At 41.8% G+C, this 20,998-nt stretch overlaps 1 protein-coding gene across 3 annotated transcripts in view; it reads right to left on the reverse strand.

Annotated features, from left to right (window-relative positions):
• Positions 1 to 1,177: 1,177 nt before the first annotated feature.
• Positions 1,178 to 20,998, reverse strand: part of dnaaf11 (dynein axonemal assembly factor 11) — a 57,481-nt gene continuing 37,660 nt past the window's right edge. For all 3 annotated transcript variants that reach the window (XM_046322665.1, XM_046322664.1, XM_046322663.1), the window contains 2 exons: positions 18,150 to 18,229; positions 1,178 to 2,421 (listed from right to left, as the gene is read on the reverse strand). In XM_046322665.1, the coding sequence (XP_046178621.1) occupies positions 2,268 to 2,421; positions 18,150 to 18,229 (234 nt within the window). In that variant the 3' untranslated portion in view covers positions 1,178 to 2,267. The remainder of the gene's footprint in view (positions 2,422 to 18,149; positions 18,230 to 20,998) is intronic.

Genomic DNA, 20,998 nt, shown 5'->3' on the forward strand with positions numbered 1-20,998 from the left:
TTGATTCAATTGTTTCCCCCCCTCATCAATCTACACACAATACCCCATTATGACAAAGCAAAAACAGGTTTCTATACATTTTTACTCAGTACTTTGTAGATGCAGCTTTGGCAGCAATTACAGCTGCCAAAGGTGTGACACTATAAGTTTGGCACACCTGTATTTGGGGAGTTTCTCCCATTCTTCTCTGCAGATCCTCTCAAGCTCTGCCAGGTTGGATGGAGAGCGTTAATGCACAGCTATTTCCAGGTGTCTCCAGAGATGATCGATCAGGTTGAAGTCTGGGCACTGGCTGGGCGACTCAAGGACATTCAGAGACTTGTCCCGAAGCCACTCCTGCATTGTCTTGGCTGTGTGCTTAGGGTTGTTGTACTGCTGGAAGGTGAACATTCACCCCAGTCCGAGGTCCTGAATACTATGAAGCAGGTTTTCATCAAGGATCTCTCTGTACTTTGCTCCATTCATCTTTCCCTCGATCCTGACTAGTCTCCCATTCACTACTGCTGGAAAAACATCCCCACAGCATGATGCTGCCACCACCATGCTTCCCGGTAGGGATGGTGCCAGGTTTCCTCCAGACATGATGCTTGGAATTCAATCTTGATTTTGTCAAAACCAGAGAAGCTTGTTTCTCATGGTCTTGAGAGTCCTTTAGGTGCCTTTTGGCTAACTCTAAGCAGGCTGTCATGTGCATTTTAGTTGCTTCCGTCTAACCACTAACAAAAAGGCCTGATTGGTGGAGTGCTGCAGAGATGGGAGAATCTTCCAGAAGGACAACCATCTCCACAGAGAAATTCTGAAACTCTGTCAGAATGACCATCAGGTTCTTGGTCACCTCCCTGACCAAGGCCCTTATCCCTCGATTGCTCAGTTTTGGCCAGGCGGCCAGCTCTAGGAGGATTCTTGGTGGTTCCAATCTTCTTCCATTTAAGAATGATGGAGGTTACTGTGTTCTTGGGGACCTTCAATGCTGCAGATTTTTTTTGGTACCCTTCTCCAGGTCTGTGCCTCAACACAATCCTATCTTGGAGCTCTACGGACAATTCCTATGACCTCATGGCTTGGTTTTTGCTCTGACATAAACTGTCAACGGTGGGACCTTTATATAGACAGGTGTGTGTGTGTGCCTTTCCCAAATAGAGTCCAATCAATTGAATTTACCACAGGTGGACTCAAATCAAGTTGTAGAAACAAGGATGATTAATAGATACAGGATGCACCTGATCTCAATTTCGAGTCTCATAGCAAAGGGCTTGAATACTTATGTAAATAAGGTATTTCTGTTTTTATTTTTTTATGGGGCATTGAGTGCAGATTGATGAGTTTTTACAATTAGGCTTAAAAATGTATTTTTTTTTTTAAACATGTAAAAAGTGAATTGGTCTAAATACTTTTCCGAATGCACTGTGTACTACTATGGTATAAATAATATAGTATTTACTAGTGTTTTTGCTGACTTTACTGTAGTTTTCTATAGTATTTCCAGTTAACTATAGTATAAATACTGTAGTAAAAGAAAACTGTAGTATATACTATAGTAATTAATGTCATGTTTTTGCAGATTGTAGCATTTACTGTAGTATTTACTGTAGTGTTTTTGTTTTATCTTTAACATACTGTAGAAGTAGAGGCTTTCTCCTTTAGAAAACCTACTGGAGAAATAATAAAAACACATTTTTGATAACATGTAACCTGGACTCTGAACAGCACTTCTGCTCTTTTCTACAATCTGCCTGGAACACAATACTTGGTGTGTAGGTTTCTTACTCATGGGTGGCACAAATTGCTATATGGGGGACGGGAATGGGCAGGGTATATACAAACTAAATAATGTAGTATTTACTATAGTGTTTTTTGTATGCAGATAATACTGTAGTATTTAATAAAGTATTCTACAGTATACTACACTATTCTATAGTAAGTACTACAAATAAATCGAGAGATACTACAGTGTGTACTAAACTATATTATTTGTTTATGTGGGGAACATCACCAATGTAAACAGGAAAGGATATAACTCAGTTCAAATAAAAATGGACCACAGAGTAACTAAACACACGTTCAGGAGGGTTTCTACGACCATCATAACAATGCACAATGATATACTGACATCTATGAGCATCTCTCACTTGCACAACATTCAAAAAGATCTGCTGGATAGACAAATCTTGCATTTACTCTATTAAATATTTTTTTGACATTGATGTCAGATGATATGAAGATTTGTGTGTTCACAAATTTGTCAGACCGATTTGAGATTTTCACTCTCACATCAAAGGGGGAACGTCTGGGTCGTCCACAAAGTTATCATAAAAGATGGTCTGCTCTCCAGCCCTGTTCTCTCGTGGGACAATGTTGGCCAAGTCGACCCCTGAGTGTTTACTGGGATCCACCTCCAACCTCTGCTGGTTGTTACCTTTCCTATAATGGGAACAAATACCAAGTTAACCAAGCCATATGGAAAGGATTTATTATGGCTGGCTTCCTTAAAATAAATCTTTCCTTCCTTCCAAATGAGTACATCAAATACTTTCATTATACTGCTGCTCTGGTACCAGGGAACCAAATGTAATAATCAGGGAAAGTGCTAAATAATGCATGTGTGTTATTTATAAAGTATGCACAGTTTATAATACTACACATAATGCATATTACAAACACAAGGAGTACATTACACACACAGCAATACTCCACGGCAGGACACACATCACTTTATGGACAGCAGATAGCCTCAAGTTATTTAAGGATCTCCATGGGGTCCACCAACATTAAGGCAGTTATATAAAATTACAAATATTACATTTCATAACACATTTCACAACACACTAAGTTGTGTTTTCCCTGAGGCCACTACCCTACCACCACACAAAATCATTGTGTACATGTGTGTGTGTTAGCATGTGCATTTGAATGTGTCTGTGCCTTCCTCTTCACAGTCCCTGCTGTTCCATAAGTTGTATTATATTATTTTTGTATCAAATTGTTATTTTTCTTGATCCTTCTTTGTGGCACCTGACCAAATGACTGGACAGTAGTCCAAGTGCGACAAGACTGTAAGACTGTAAGACCTGCCTTGTTGATAATGTTGCTCAGAAGGCAGAGGACGGCTTTATTATGGACAGACTTTTCCCCATCTTAGCGACTACTGCATCAACATGTTTTGACCATGACAGTTTTACAATCCAGGGTTACTCCAAGCAGTTTAGTCACCACAACTTGCTCTATTTCCACATTATTCATTACATTTTTGTATTCATTACATTTTTGTATTTATAACCTTTATTTAACCTTTATTTAACCTTTATTTAACCAGGCAAGTCAGTTAAGAACACATTCTTATTTTCAATGACGGCCTGGGAACAGTGGGTTAACTGCCTGTTCAGGGGGCAGAACGACAGATTTGTACCTTGTCAGCTCGGGGGTTTGAACTCGCAACCTTCCGGTTACTAGTCCAACGCTCTAACCACTAGGCTACGCTGCCGCCCCAGCAGTTCAGAGGTTCAGGGTTTAGTGAATGATTTGTCCCAAAAACAATGCATTTAGTTTTTAAAATATTTAGTACTCATTTATTCCTTGCCACCCATTCTGGAACTAACTGCAGCTCTTTGTTAAGTGTTGCAGTAATTTCACTCACTGTAGTAACTGACATGTATAGTGTTGAGTCATCCTCATACATAGACACACTGGCTTTACACAAAGCTAGTGCCATGACATTAATAAAGATTGAAAAAAGTAAAGGGCCTAGACAGTTGATCTGGGGAATTCCTGATTCTACCTGGAATTTGTTGGAGAGGTACACCCTCTGTGTTCTGTTAGACAGGTAACTCTTGTCATGATGTGCCCCGGGGGAGGAGCATATCCACAGTTTTATGGTTTTACGACGGGTCATACATACCTGGTAGAAACTTCCATGCAGTTTTGAGGGAGAGAGTCTACCAGAACAAAGAGCTTCTCTTAGTTCAAAACTCCTAATCCCATTTTGGGAAAACTAAACAATATTTCAACTTTAGAGAATGTGTGAATGGTCTGTGGACACTTAAGTGACAGTCATGTTGAGTGTGTTTCATTTGGTGATTTCATGAAAGACAGGAATAACACATAACTGTATCTCTTCAAGTGTACATTTCCCAGCTGTCAGGTTTACATGTAAATATTGTGAAATGTACGTGATTAAATATGAAACTGCTTGTGAAAAGATGCCATGTGATGTTAACCTTCTAAATGAGAGTATGGATTTTCAAATAAAGATGACCTAGTCAGTGGCCACGCCCATGTGAGCATAGACATTACGTTGGGGTCATGTAACCCCCTTTTTTTTACTCCATAGTATAAAACCACCCACTACAAAATGTACATTTCATGTCAAAGAGACCCATGGTAAGCCAGACATCTCGAATGGTTAAGAAGTCAGAGAATGACGGGACAGGAGTCCCCACATTGGAATGGCAACAATTCTATAGGCCACTGGGACCATACAGCTGTAGTTTTGGCTACATGGCTGGAAATGGTTAAACTCTGAGACTAATCGATCACTACAGAATAAGAGCAAATTCTAGACGACACAAATTACTAGTCTGCAGCTAGAAATGACGTAAACCTAGAACAAGAATACCAACAACTGCCGAAGCATCTATTCTATTAGAACATTTCCGAATGGTACTCTGAAGTACAACCACAAAAGACATTGTGACTTCTGGGAAAGTTAACCAGAGACTCTGATGAAATCTACAGGAAGACCGAGGATTCCAACAGAGAAGACAACAACGACAAACGGGCGTAAATATATAAATTGCAATTATTTTCGAATGAGCGGTCATTCATGTGCAAAGGATTAGCAATTCAATGAATATAATTATAGACTATGTGTAGTGAATCCATTTAGTCTTTCCCGCTGTTTCTCAGTCCCCACCCCTTTTCTTTGTCTACCAAACCGGCATATTGGCTTAGACCACTAGGGACTTTTCTATCATTGTTAGTAACCAACATCTACTGTTTGTTTTATGCATTTCTGTGATTATTTAGTTAGTTAGGAAATAAATAATTAAGCCAATTTGTATATTGAAACGTGGCTGGGTCTTTCAGCATGACAATGATCCCAAACACACCGCCCGGGCAACGAAGGAGTGGCTTCGTAAGAGGCATTTCAAGGTCCTGGAGTGGCCTAGGCAGTCTCCAGATCTTAACCCCATAGAAAATCTTTGGAGGGAGTTGAAAGTCTGTGTTGCCCAGCAACAGCCCCAAAACATCACTGCTCTAGAGGAGATCTGCATGGAGGAATGGGCCAAATTACCAGCAACAGTGTGTGAAAACCTTGTGAAGACTTACAGAAAACGTTTGACCTCTGTCATTGCCAACAAAGGGTATATAACAAAGTATTGAGATAAACTTTTGTTATTGACCAAATACTTGTTTTCCACCATAATTTGCAAATAAATTCATAAAATATCCTACAATGTGATTTTCTGTATTTTTTTTCTCATTTTGTCTGTCATAGTTGTAGTGTACTTATGATGAAAATTACAGGCCTCTCTCATCTTTTTAAGTGGGAGAACTTGCACAATTGGTGGCTGACTAAATACTTTTTTGCCCCACTGTATATACTGTACTCTATATCATCTACTGCATCTGGCCTATGCCGCACAGCCATCGCTAATCCATATATTTATATGTACATATTCTTATTCCTCTACACTTGTGTGTATTAGGTGGTTGTTGTGAAACTGTTAGATTACTTGTTAGATATAACTGCACGGTCGGAACTAGAAGCACAAGCATTTCGCTACACTCGCATTAACATCTGCTAACCATGTGTATGTGACCAATAACATTTGATCTGATTCACTGTGGTGCATGTACTTTCTTCTAAAACCAGCAGTAGAAATCTTTTAGCCTGGAATCCAACATCTGCCCTCATCCTCTCCCCATTTACACTTAATATTCATTTACCCCCCCCCCCCCATATATCAAATTAAATGCCAAGGCGGGCAGCATTTTGATTGGCCAGCTCAATACCGTGATAACAATGCAGACAGGACTTGACCTTTTCCCCCTCTGACAAAATTAAGCTGCTTTAAAGAAAGCCCCACCACATTCACTTACAACACATAATTGACCAATGTAGCAAGGGGGTGGCAGTTGGGGTGGCCAATGCCAGTGGGACGCAGAGGAACGAAGGGGGACAGATTTACCAGGAAGAGCGAGGCAATTATAATTTAATCTCGCTGTGCAGCTGATGACATAAACGCCCCGGTGCTACGGTGGAGGAGGGGCCCCGTCACCACTTCATTACACCTTGCATTTCACAACTCAATTAATTGGCAGGCGAATGAAGCCAGTGGATAACAAAACCGGACCATGAGTTTCTAATTGCCTCTGCGCTCTCTGATATGAATGGCTGGTTTGTGGGTGCAGGAAAAGCACCAGGGTCACAATGTCGCTTAGGGTGAAGAAGGAATATGTGGCTTGAATGAGGACTTCGGAAGGTATCAATCTCTGCTTCGGTGACTGGCCGGCAAAATTGCATTGTCATCCAAATGGGGCTTGGTAATAGCATCACAAAGTTCTGGTTAGCCTCAGTAGCTGCCAGGAATCTATACCGAATTGGATTTGAAGTAGATGTGGTTGCATGTGGGCCTGTTTGCGAGCTCTCAATCTCTTAAAATAATCGAATCAAATTACGTCTAGATAAAATAAGCCGAGAACAGAGAAGATCAAATGGAGTTACACCTGCATCAAAAAGGTGCTTGCTCTTCCTCACATTTAGTTCTCCTTAACTGACAGTTTACTTATTGGAAGAGTGTGAGCTAATCCGTGGTAAATTAATTATGAGGGATCAAGGCAAGATTAATGCCTGGTCTAAATTTAGCCAACACTTGTCTTCGTAACGCACAGGTAAACCCAGATGTCAGCCCTTTCCTGTGGGAGACGGATGGCGCCATTAGTTGAGAGTGGTCTAATAATGCACTCCTAGTTAGGGAGAGTTCAAAATGGCTTCCTGTAATGGGCTGTGTAATAGGTAAACGCCGACATTCATATAATGAGCAAGTCTGAAGAATCGTCAACAGTGGAATACGGCCACTGCTGTTTACCCTTATAATCAGAATGAGGAAGTATTGTAATGTTATGATGTCCTCTGACTAAGACTAATGGTTTGAGAAATGCACGCTATTGGCAAAGAAATTAGATTCAACTTTCAACTGCTTGGGTCGTGATGTTAGGAGTTAGAGGGAAAGTAAACACTGTGAAAGAAACCAATCAAATGCACAGCACTTCAAGGTACAACAAATGATGAAAATGTATGCACTCACTACTGTAGTCGCTCTGGATAAGAGAATAAAATGTAAAATGTAAGCTCTGGGGTCACGTTTCAATAAATGACCTCTATATTTCTTTACCTCTATAATTCTAAATGGCCAACTGATCAAAATGGTATCTTCTTACAAGTACCTAAGCATCTGGTTAGATGAAATGCTCAATTTTAAACAACACTGTGAAAATTTGACTAAGAAACTGAAGTTGAAATTTGACTTCTATTTTTAGGAACAAATCTTATATTTCTATGTCAGTTAGGATCTTGTGCAAGGGGCATTTTGATCCGTATTGGATTGTGGTAACATTTTGATTACATGCAATCCTCCGCCAGTAACCTTAAGGTGCTGGATGCTGTGTATCACAGAGCACTTAGGTTCATAACTAATGCAAGACCACTCACCCATCACTGTGCACTATACAACATGGTGAAGTGGCCCTCCTTTCATACTAGAAGACTTAAAGGGTAGGTAAGCATAAACGTAACCACATGTAACATATGGATTTGCATAAGAATCCACATCAAAAGTCACAATGCAAAGTTACATCTCACTTTTACATTTTTCTAGTTATTACATAAAACTGATCAGAATTCGGAAGAATGCCAAAGTCATGCCGGAAAAACATTTGTGGGGGTGTGATGTAATATGGAGGACCTAGCAAGCCAGCCTATTCCCTATAATGTAAACTCCAACAGAAATAACTTAAAATGTATAACTTGAACTCATGACTACTGGTTTCAATACAACATTCAGCCAACAAGCAAATAATTTATGAATGTATTGTTACAAATCAGCTTGCAAGGTTGCTAGCCAACTAGCCTGCTAACGTTAGCTTCAGTCCTTGCTTGCAACACTCACTGCCGAGGAAAACGCTACCTGCCTGAATGCATAGTGCCAACTGTAAAGTCTGGTGGAGGAGGAATAATGGTCTGAGGCTGTTTTTCATGGTTCGGGCCCCTTAGTTCAAGTGAAGAGAAATCTTAACGCTACAGCATACGATGACATTCTACAAGATTCTGTGCTTCCAACTTCGTGGCAACATTTTGGGGAAGGACCTTTACCTGTTTCAAAATGATAATGCCCCCGTGCTAAAAAGCGGAGCATGTAGTGTATAAAGTAGAGAGAGCGGAGACTCACCGATTGACGGCTGAGTTAGCTACCAAAGTCAAAGAAGAGACTTTAGAGGGAGAGGCCAATTCACTGGCAGAGGGAGTCAGATAATACCAATATAGTGAGGTAAATCCACATTGAATTTACCAGGTTTATCTCCATCACTGCTGACACTTGTGATGTACCAGCAGGTCGGTAGGAAATAAAAGGTCGCAGGCATGGCATTCACGCTCGACACATCACCTGATTTCAGTCGGAGTGTCATTCTGAATTCTGCCTTCCACTTGTTATTCTAAGCCATCAAAGTCTTCTGGGCTGGAATACGCACTGCATACAGTAGCACTGCATACAGTAGCACTGCATACAGTAGCACTGCATACAGTAGCACAATCCAATACTCCAAACCACACACTTCAACCGGGGAAAAAAATGGTCCCACTTCAAAGCTAGAGTCTTGTTTTTGGGCCACAAATGAGTCGTAACCCTGTCCTTGTGGGTATTACTGCACTAGCGACAAACGACCGAAAACTACGGCAACATTCACTCACTCGTACGACTACCACTAACAAACACACAAAGCTTTTTGCACGAATTTATATGGTTTCTCATTTGTGGATGTACATAGTAGCTCACCAGCGCCCACACGTGGTTTGGAATGTAATTACATGCTAGCATGGCTACTAGCGAATTTTCAACATATAAAGAAAATGTATTTCAGAAGAACAGAATATGAATTGAGCTACCGTATGTTACCTGGTCGATGCTCCATGCCATAGGCTGTAGGTTTGTTCATTTAACAGACACAATATGATCATAAGTCCTGTGCCAGTATTTTATATTATATGATTTTATAGTAAGAAGAATATAATTAAACTTGGCTAAATCAAATGGAAAGCATATTTTTCCCATTCCGGAGCAAGTGCGCATATGAAGTGGCTATGCTGAGCGTAAAAGTGATCATTTGAAACAGGTACTATAGTTATTTGGCAACTTTAGTTGTGAATGATACAAACCTTAGAAATCAAATACAGTATGGGCTGCATGATGCGACTATAGGCTATTGATTTGAAAAGGTTGCGAAAAAAAAGCTTGCGCCTTGCCTCAGGCTGCACTGTTCACCCTTCAAATGATCATATTTTCACCCATCAGACTATTCTCAATTTAATCTCGTCTGTACTAATATGTACAATTTGTTTCGATTTAGAATGGCACATTATCAAAGGGGCAGGGGAAAAAATAATATGCAATCTGTATGCACTCGAATAGGAAGCGAATGGAGGCCTCTTACCCGCCTGTTTGTTTTTCACTAAGTAGGCTACTCCAGTTATTTCACCCCACACATCAACCGCTGTTAAAAGAGCATGCAGCTGCTTGCTGAGCGACAGGTGATATTCCACACAAACTCTGTATGCCACGGGCTCTCCAATCCCATTCCTGAAGCTACCCAGTGCTTCATTTGGGAAACCAAGTCAAATCTATTCAGGAACATTGATAGTAACATGTACATATTTAATAAAACTGTTGACAGCCCAGCACTCTGCGAGCTTGAGAAAGGAATGAAGGAGAGAGGGTAGGAGATGGAAACGCACGGTGGTGAGATACTGTAGCTAAAGGTAATGTGTCAGCTTATTAATTATGAAAATATAAAATTCCCTATTTACTAGCCTATTCAAAATCAAAAACAAATTCACTGTAATTGTAGACTGCCTCTGTAAGCTGCCCTGCACAATCAATGAAGCAACAGCATCACCTAGGCCTATACATTCTCTCCCAGACTCATGGATAGAACGTTTGGAACATAGCATAAGGTAACCCGTCCATCTAGTATGCATAATAATACAGTCCACACTCAAAGGTGATTACTATAAATTGTTTAACTTTGGAGTATACTGTAGGCTATACCAATTATCTTAATCATTCTATATTTTCTTAAAATGTTATTCTGCCATGCATAAAATGTGGTAGGCTATGTATTGTATAATGACACAATCATTATTTTAAATAAATTACTTTTTTTCTTGTCTTGGGCTAATATATACAGTAGGCCTATTCATAAGCTCTAATATGCATGAGTGTTTTAAATTAATCATCACCTTAGAAAACACTGTCCATTTCATTGTGTCAGGCTTTGAAAATACATGTTTTCCACTCAGTTTCAACCTGTTGTTTAATATAATAATAATAATAATATATGCCATTTAGCAGACGCTTTTATCCAAAGCGACTTACAGTCATGTGTGCATACATTCTACGTATGGGTGGTCCCGGGAATCGAACCCACTACCCTGGCATTACAAGCACCATGCTCTACCAACTTCTTCTTTCTTCAATTTGATCAATCACAAAATGAGGTGAGTTTTAAAAGCACATACTGTTTTGATTAGAATGTTTGATTGCATTTGCATTGATGTCAGAGTGGTTAGAAGGACAATAGAGGCCTGAAAACCAGGCCATTAGCGACCTGACGATCATTATCGAGTTGGGTGATACCAACGCATGTCCAGTGCATAAGAGAATATTACTTGTGAGTCAACGGTCTTGCGGAATTTTACTGCGGTTAGGGCTGTTACGGTGACCATATTACCGACACACCTGTGGTCACGAGTCATGATGGCAGTCAATTAGGGTTCTCCAAGCTCTGATGCTGCTGATGGTCATTAGCAGCCTACCAAACTTGCTAACTGCCTGCTACTCAGCACTTTATTGTCCCTCTAATCACTCTGACATCAAATGTAAATGTAATGGAATATCTAATCAAACACTTCATATGAGCTCATGTTGTGCAATATTTCTATAGGCTATGTATTTGCGTGAGAAAACAAGAGTGATGGCCTCTATTAAAAAGAAGAGGTTCCCGCCAGCTTTCTATAGGCTAGGCCTACTTGATTTATTTCTCACCTTTCCTAATATTAAGCACATTGCTTTTCTTTACAACAAGAGTATAGCCCACCTGGCTGGCATGAAAATGAACCACGGGAAAAGCGTCCTCCATTTGCTATTTAGGTGCATAGACGACATGTCTTTTTTCCCCCTGCCCCTGTTGAGACAGGTGCATGATAATGGTGCACTCTAAATCAAAACACATTTCACACATTTATTATTTACTATATGTAAAGGAAAGATTAAATCAAGAATAATCTGATGATCAAACATGATCAACGGCTCAGGCAAGAGACGTAACATTACCGGTCGAAAGTTTTAGAACACCTACTCATTCAAGGATTTTTCATTATTTTTTACTATGTTCTACTTCGTAGAATAATAGTGAAGACATCAAAACTATGAAATACCACATATGGAGTCATGTAGTAACCAAAAAAGTGTTAAACAAATCAAAGTATATTTTCTATTTGAGACTCTTCAAATAGCCACCCTTTGCCTTGATGACAGCTTTGCACACTCTTGGCATTCTCTCAACCAGCTTCACCTGGAATGCTTTTCCAAGAGTCTTGAAGGAGTTCCCACATATGCTGAGCACTTGTTGGCTGCTGTTCCTTCACTTTGCGGTCCGACTCATCCCAAACTATCTCAATTGGGTTTAGGTTGGGTGATTGTGGAGGCCAGGTCATCTGATGCAGCTCTGCATCACACTCCTTTTCTGATCAAATACCCCTTACACAGCCTAGAGCTGTGTCCTGTTGAAAAACAAATGACAGTCCCACTAAGCTCAAACCAGATGGGATGGTGTATTGCTGCAGAATGCTGTGGTAGCCATGCTGGTTAAGTGTGCCTTGAATTCTAAATAAATCACAGACAATGTCACCAGCAAAGCACCCCAACACTTCCTCCTCCATTTTTTAAGGTTGGGAAATACACATGCCGTGATCAACCGTGTCCCACAAAGACATATAAGGACATATTTCTGGTCTAATGGCCATTGCTCATGTTTCTTGGCCCAAGCAAGTCTCTTCTTCTTATTGGTGTCCTTTAGTAGTGGTTTCTTGAAGGTCTGACTCAACAGTTTTCTCTGAACAGTTGATGTTGAGATGTGTCGGTTACTTGAAATCTGTGAAGCATTTATCTGGGCTGCAATTTCTGAGGGTGGTAACTCTAATGAACTTCTCCTCCGCAGCAGAGGTAACTCTGGGTCTTCTTTTCCTGTGGCCGTCTTCACGAGAGCCAGTTTCATCATAGCGCTTGATGGTTTCTGCGACTGCACTTGAAGAAACATTCAAAGTTCTTGAAATGCTCCATATTGACGTAATGATGGACTGTCGTTTCTTTTTGCTTATTTGAGCTGTTCTTGCCATAATATAGACTTGGTATTGTACTAAATAGGCTATCTTCTGTACCCCCCCCCTTTTTTACGTTAGTACATGATTCCATATGTGTTATGTCATAGTTTTGATGTCTTCACTGTTATTCTACAATGTAGAAAATAGTACAAATTAAGAAAAACCCTTGAATGAGTAGGTGTTTTAAAACTTTTGACCGGTACTGTATGTGGCAGGGTCTACAGACAATCACGGATTACAAAAGGAAAACCAGCCACTTCGGAAACCGACGTCTTGCTTCCGGACAAGCTAAACACTGCTTTGAGAGGCTAGATAAGGATCTAGCACCTCCACCTTGCCTGACACCCACTTCAATTTGCCAACTGCCCCAATCGCCATCGCACTGCCCTATCCTATCTGGACAAGAGGAATACCTATGTAAGAATGCTGTTCATTGACTACAGCTCAGCATGTAACACCATAGTACCCTACAAACTCATCATTAAGCTTGGGCCCTGGGTCTTAACCCCGCCCTGTGCAACTGGGTCCTGGACTTCCTGATGGGCCGCCCCCAGGTGGTGATGGTAGGAAACAACACCTACACTTCGCTGATCCTCAACAAAGGGGCCCCACAAGAGTGCGTGCTAAGCCCCCTCATGTACTCCCTGTTCACCCACGACTGCGTAGCCACGCATGCCTTCAACTCAATCATCAATTTAGCAGACAACACAACAGTAGTAGGCATGATTACCAACAATGACGAGACAGCCTACAGGGAGGTGAGGGCCCTGGTGTAGTGGTGCCAGGTAAATAATCTCTCACTCAACGTCAACAAAAGAAAGGAGCTGATTGTGGACTTCAGGAAACAGCAGAGGGAGCACGCCCCTATCCACATCGACGGGACCGCAGTGGAGAAGGTGAAAAGCTTGAAGTTCCTCGGCGTACGCATCACTGACGATCTGAAACGGTCCACCCACTCAGCGCCTCTTCAATCAAAGGGGGCTGAAGAAATTTGCCTTGGCCCCTAAAACCCTCACAAACTTTTACAGATGCACAATTGAGAGTATCCTGTCGGGCTGTTTCACCGCCTGGTATGGCAACTGCACCGGCCATCAGACTGGTCTGCCCAACCCATCACCGCAGGCAAACTACCTGCCCTCCAGGTTACCTACAGCACCCGATGTCACAGGAAAGATAATCAAGGACATCAACCACCCGAGCCACTGCCTGTTCACCCCACTATATTCCAGAAGGCAAGGTCAGTAAAGGTGCATCAAAGCGGGGACCGAGAGACTGAAAACCAGCTTCTACTGTATCTCAAGGCCATCAGACTAGAGGCTGCTGTCCTATAAACATAGACTTGGAATCACTGGTCACTTTAATAATGGAACACTAGTCACTTTAATAATGTTTACATACTGTTTTACTAATTTCATATGTATATACTGTATTATTTTCTACTGTATTTTAGTCAATACCACTCCGACACTGCTCAATCTAATATTTATATATTTCTTAACTCCATTATTTTACTTTTGTGTGTATTGTTGTGTATTGTTATATACTACTGCACTGTTGGAGCTAGGAACACAAGCATTTCACTACACCCGCAATAACATATGGAAAATATGTGTATGTGACCAATAAAATTATATTTGATGTTTGTTGTAATAGGTAACCAGACCGTGACTACAAATAATTTACTAAGTCTTTGACCACACTGTGTTGTTACTTTGGTGAGTAAAAACTCATGCTTCCTAACCTTCAAGCACGGGTACATATTTGCGTACAAGGCAGTGCTTGGAATACTCCCTACATAACTTTGCTCCCAACTACTGCAACAACATCACAATCCTACAGCCTCCGCTCTCAGTCAGTGCTCTCATTCACAGTTCCTTGGGCAAGGACTACAATGGGGAAATAATCCTTCTCCTACAATGCTCCTGGGTCTTGGAACAAACTTGAATAAACACTTCAAACTGGAGGATAGGGTGTCGCTGTCTGACTTTAAAGCTGTAATAGAAGAAAATGTCATTGTATTCGTGTGCTATGTGTACACGCTGACTACTTTTTACTGACATCTTTCCAGGTCCCCCTCAAAAAAGAGGTTTCTAACATCAAGGCTATTTTCTTGGTTAAATAAAGTTTAAATAAAACAATCATAATTATTGAAAATATAATATTATATAAAGTATGTATTTTTGGGTGGACATTTACTATTTTTCTCTAAATTCATACACAATCAAAACTTGTGTTTTGATGGAAACTGCTGTTCATCGCATTTTACGGTAACATCCTCACATACCTACCCTCTTCATTGCTGACTATTACCTTGAATGTGAATTAGAATCTTGCCTTGCCCTGCTTAGTGAAACCAAAGCTATTGCAACACAATCATGGCCCTCAGTTCCTCTCGCGCTGACTGCCTCCTTTGCTGCCTCAACCTCAGTGTGGGTCAAATGTCAGATATAATCAGGTCCAAATGGGGCAATAACTCAGTGCCAAGCAGCACTCATTCACCTATCACCCTGCAATGTTAGTGCCTAAGTCACTTACACATTCAACAAAATGTTCATTTAAACGCATGGAATTAGCCCGCACTCCCGTGGCTTCTGATGGGACCAGCTGAAGGACAAGGACTGGGGAACCAGTTGTAAAATGGAAATGTGGCATTTAGCCAGTTAAAGAGGCAGCACACCTCAAGGCAAGGTGAGGGAGCCAAACTAGACGTCGACTGCAGATCAGCCAAGGACACTTTACGTTTTTGGTTTCAACCAATTATGAATATAAACCCTGAATTGTTGATGCTATGTATTGGCCATTGTGAGGCTTTAAAGCCACTGGTCGGCCATACATTACATGTATTTAAGTATTTTTGTTGTTGTAGTGGGGACAGTAGGAGGTTAAAAAGGTTTGGCATGGGCCCTGAAATCCTCAAAAAGTTCTACAGCTGTACCATTGAGAGCATCTTGACTGGCTGCATCACTGCTTGGTATGGCAGTAGAACCGCCCTCAATCATATGGCGCTACAGAGGCTGGTGCGGACAGCCCAGTTCATCACTGGGGCCGAGCTCCCTGCTATCCAGGACCTCTATATCAGGCGGTGTGAAGGGAAGGCCCGGAAAATCGTTAAAAACTCCAGCCACCCAAGCCATAGACTGTTCTCTCTACTTCCACACGACAAGCGGAACTGGTGCATCAAGTCTGACACCAACATTCTCCTGAACAGCTTCTATCCACAAGCCATAAGATTGCTAAATAGCTAAAAAAAAATGGCTTCACAAACTGAGTTGACCTTTGTATTTTATTCACACACTCACACACACAGACACACCAACACACACACACAAACACTCACTTCATAATTTGCAGATAACGCACATAATATGCACATACATTTATATGCTGACTTTACACACATCCACATACATACCTACTTCTATCCCTCCAGTATCCCTGCACATTGTAAATATGCTACTGGAACTGACTGACCCTATATATAGTATGCTTATTTACTTTCTCCTGTTCTTCTTATTTTAATTTCTCGTGTTTTTGTTCTACCTTACATTTGTTTTTGTATTTAATTATTGATTACTGCATTGTTGGGTTTAGAGCAAGAAAGGCTGTAAAGAAAAATGAATTTCACACACACACTACTGCACTGGCCTGGATAAGCATTCATCATAGTTGCTGGAACCGTGCTGGGTTCAAATACTGTCTTAAATCCTTTCAAAGACTTTTGCTACTCTGATGTAGCTTATCTGTCACAATGGAACCATTAGAAAAGTCCAAGAAGTGCAAACACCGCCCAAGCACTTTCAAACATTTCAAATAGTATTTGTACCCAGGTCTGGACAGCTCCTGTGTCAGTTTTCCAAACCGGCATCCAAACTTCAACCCTTTTGGAGTTGAGAAATAAAACTGTCCTTGGACCAGAGCTTAGGGGCAATTTCGAACCACTCTGTATAAAGTGTATAAAGTATAAAGCCTTATGACAGGCTAAGCTGGTCAAGGTAACCTGTGCCTGTAGGAAATGCACTCATTAATATGAAGCCCAGGGCTCTGTTAAAAAGTACTGCACTATATAGGGAATATCGTGCCATTTGAAAAGTAATATGGTGCCATTTGGTTGGCGCACCCCCTTGGGTTGTGCCGTGGCGGAGATCTTTGTGGGCTATACTCGGCCTTCTCAGGATGGTAAATTGGTGGTTGAAGATATCCCTCTAGTGGTGTGGGGGCTGTGCTTTGACAAAGTGGGTGGGGTTATATCCTTCCTGTTTGGCCCTGTCCGGGGGTGTCCTCGGATGGGGCCCCAGTGTCTTGGCCATGTTCTTTTATAATCTCCACCCGGCACAGCCAGAAGAGGACTGGCCACCCCACATAGCCTGGTTCCTCTCTAGGTTTCTTCCTAGGTTTTGGCCTTTCTAGGGAGTTTTTCCTAGCCACCGTAGGAGGGCTGGTCTTTATGTTAGATTTTTTATCCAATCATATTCAGCCATCATGTGTTGCCAGGGGTCTAAAATCTGCCCTCAGGCCTTCAGAATCAACAGTGCGGGCGCTTGTAGCTTAAAGTGAATGGAAATGAAAATTGAGTGTCAACCAATCAGCTTTAGAGTTGGCTATTGTACGCCTGCTGGCTTCTCCAGTGTTACACAGGAGCCAGCTAGCAGGCGTAGTGCGTGCACGTCTTTTGATTGGATTACCAATATTGAGAGGCAAGTCCTATACGGGCAGGTCTATGCAAACCTCAGAACTAGGAAACTGAATTTGATAAACAAATTAATTTGCGTACTACGAAGCTGTTTTTTCAACCCACAATGGCGGAAGGAGGAGAAGATATCGATTTGGTCGAGGATATAATTCTAACGCTTTTCAAGAAAAGTTAGACATTGTCAGGAGAGGTCGCCCGACGCCGACGCTACAAAGCCTGTCACAGGCGGGAAAGGGGTTCGTTCGCCACTTTCAAAGTTCCAACTATGAGCGCTATCAATGGCTCACAGGCACCGAGAAGCTCTGCAAACTGTACTGCCGGGAATGCCTATTATTTGCAAGTGATAGATTTGGTGTTTGGAGCCACACTGGCTTTGCTGCCTTGTCTAACCAAGGCAGCAATGAGACACGGCTGGGCACTTACAAGCAATGGTGCTTTTGAAAACCTTTGGGGACACCCAAGTGGATCTACAGCTCAAAGAACAAGCGCGCAGAGCAATGGGAGCTGCACAATGAAAAGGTATTGTACTCTTCCCCTGCAATTCTATGAATAAAAATGTCAATTTCAAGGTGACGCAACGCCTGGTTTTATACTGCGTTTCTGTCTAAATGTATAGTGTCTAGAGCCATGGCATCATAATGATGGTAATAAGAGGTAGATTAATTTGGGTGGGACTGTGTAGGACCTCACTGAAGGCCCAGCCCCCAGGCCCACGGCACGCCACTGGCATAATGTCACCTTTTAAAGGGTAACATCTGGCATTAAAACAAAGGAAGATCATCTTAATAAATGGGAGCGATTTACCTTGTCTTCTCTTCAGGTGTGTTGCTGCTTTTAGAAACTTTGGGAGGATGAGGAGTTGCCATTTTGATTTCACCCTGAGCCTACAAAAAGATGTATTTCCATCAGAACATATCATAGATGCAGAAATCGTGGTTGACTTCTGCAAAGTTTCCCAAAAACATTAAGACCCTCTTCAGCGTTAAGGTCATTGTTCGTTCATTGCTTACCAATGGACTTGAAATTATTTTAGTGCTAAAGATGATCTTTGGGATACTCACCTCTTATTTGCAGAAGATCCTTTGCTAATTCCATTGATACTGGTGAAAGACTACATTGTGATCTGTCCTCTAGCTTTGTATAGTGCAAGTTAACTGTATGGGGATTTATAGAAAGGGAGAGATGCTCAACAACAACAACACCTGCCCTCTTTTTTGGATGTAATTTAATCGAGATCCTAACCTCAACAATGCACAACAAGTTGTTTTTACTGAAAAGGGTCAGTACTTTTCAAAGACCTTAAGTCTATTTACAATGCATGTTCTCTTAAGATGATATATTAACTTATCTGGCCTCCCGAGTGGCACAGAGGTTTAAGGTACTGCATCGCAGTGCATGATGCGTCACTACAGACCCTGGATCAATCCCAGGCTGTGTCGTAGCAGGCTGCAAACGGGAGACCCATGAGGCAGTGCACAATTGGCCCAGCGTCGTCCGGGCTGGGATGTCCTTGTCCCATCATGCTCTAGCGACTCCTTGCGGCGGGCCGGGCGCATGCACGCAGACTGCTGTCGCCAGCTGTACGGTGTTTCTTCCGACACATTGGTGCGGCTGGCTTCAGCAAGCAGTGTGTCCAAAGAGTGGGTCGTGTTTCGGAGGAAGCATGGCATTTGACCTTCGTCTCTCCCGAGTCCGTCCGGGAGTTTGCTGTGATGGGACAAGACTAACTACCAATTGGATATCACGAAATTGGGGAGGAAAAAAAAGAAAAAGAAGATAAGAACAATCATAGAATCATTAAAAAAAATCTTCCTTAAAAATGTCCTCATGTAGCTGTCTGAACTGCTTCAGATGGACCAATTTCAGTGAATTCTGTGGACAATTCCACAAGCAAAGTGCAAAACAGCTAAAGGCTGATTTACCCAACTCTGTCGAGATCAAAAGTATCTCTAGAGTTAACTGAGATTGTGTCTGATTGCTAGTATCTCTGTAGGTTACCAGAGAAGTGAGGTACGCTGGTAGTTTACACAAGAGGGCTTTGGACAAAAAGAATGCAATGCATCGATCTGCGAGACTTGTGATGTGTGCTGAACCCATCACCCGTAATGAAGCATAATGCATTATGATATACAGCATCCAGTGGCTTCAATATAATGGCAGCTGCATTCATAAATTATATCACCACAGTGTAGAATCAGAATAAATGGCGGCAATGATTTGTGTCTTATAAGCTTCCAGATTAGTGTCCACTCCTTGAAAACGACAGTTCTCGCCTTTAGCTCAGCGCAGATGTTGCCTGTAATAAATGGCTGCTGGTTGGAATATGTACAGCACCGGTTTATTCAACAAATCGAAATATACTATAGATTTGAGATTCTTCAAATTAGCCACCCTTTGCCTTGACAGCTTTGCACACTCTTGGCATTTCAATTAACTAAGGTGTGCCTTGTTAAATGTTAATTTGTAGAATGTATTGCCTTCATAATGCATTTGAGCCAATCAGTTGTGTTGTGACAAGGTAGGTCTTGAGCAGAACCTTCCTTAATATTATAGATTGTGCATCATCTGTTGTTAAGAAAGACACACACTACCCTTCTGTCATGCCGTTGCAAAGAAACACCAGCTAGATGTACAGTGCATTCGGAAAGTATTCAGACCCTTTGACCTTTTCCACATTTTGTTACGTTACAGCCTTATTCTAAAATGGATTAAAACGTTTTTCCCCCTCATTAATCTACACACAATACCCAATAGTTACAAAGCAAAAACAGTTGTTTTTTTGCAAAAAAAAAAAAAAAATCAACTGAAATCACATTTATATAAGTATTTAGACACTTTACTCACTTTACCTACCTGAAGCACCTTTGGCAGCTTCGCACACCTGTATTTGGGGAGTTTTTCCCAATTCTTCTCTGCAGATCCTCTCAAGGTCTGTCAGGTTGGACGGGGAGCGTTGCTGCGCAGATATTTTGAGGTCTCTCCAGAGATGTTCGATCGGGCTCAAGTCCGAGCTCTGGTTGGGCCACTCGAGGACATTCAGAGACTTGTCCCGAAGCCACTCCTGTGTTGCCTTGGATGTGTGCTTAGGGTCATTGTCCTGTTGGAATGTGAACCTTCACCCCAGTCTGAGGTCCTGAGTGATCTGGAACAGTTTCTCATCAAGGATCTCTCAGTACTTTGCTCGGTTCATCTTTCAAACCTGACGAGTCTCCAAGTCCCTGCCGCTGAAAAACATCCCCACAGCATGATGCTGCCACCACCATGCTTCACCATAGGGATGGTGCCAGGTTTCTTCCAGACGTGACGCTTACCATTCAGGCCAAAGAGTTCAATCTTGGTTTTATCAGACCAAGAGAATCTTGTTTTCTCATGGTCTGATAGTCCTTTAGGTGCGGCTGTCATGTGCATTTTACTGGGGAGTGGCTTCCGTCTCTACACTCTACCATAAAGGCCTGATAGGTGGAGATGGTTGTCCTTTATGAAGGTTCTCCCATCTCCACAGAGGAGCTCTGGAGCTCTGTCAGAGTGCCCATCGGGTTCTTGGTCACCACCCTGACCAAGGCCCTTCTCCTCGAATTGCTCAACTAGTAAGAGTCTTGTTGGTTCCAAACTTATTCCTTTTAAGAATGATGGAGGCCACAGTGTTCTTGGTA

The sequence above is a fragment of the Oncorhynchus gorbuscha genome, linkage group LG22 (assembly GCF_021184085.1).
Source record: "Oncorhynchus gorbuscha isolate QuinsamMale2020 ecotype Even-year linkage group LG22, OgorEven_v1.0, whole genome shotgun sequence".
Lineage (NCBI taxonomy): Eukaryota > Metazoa > Chordata > Actinopteri > Salmoniformes > Salmonidae > Oncorhynchus > Oncorhynchus gorbuscha.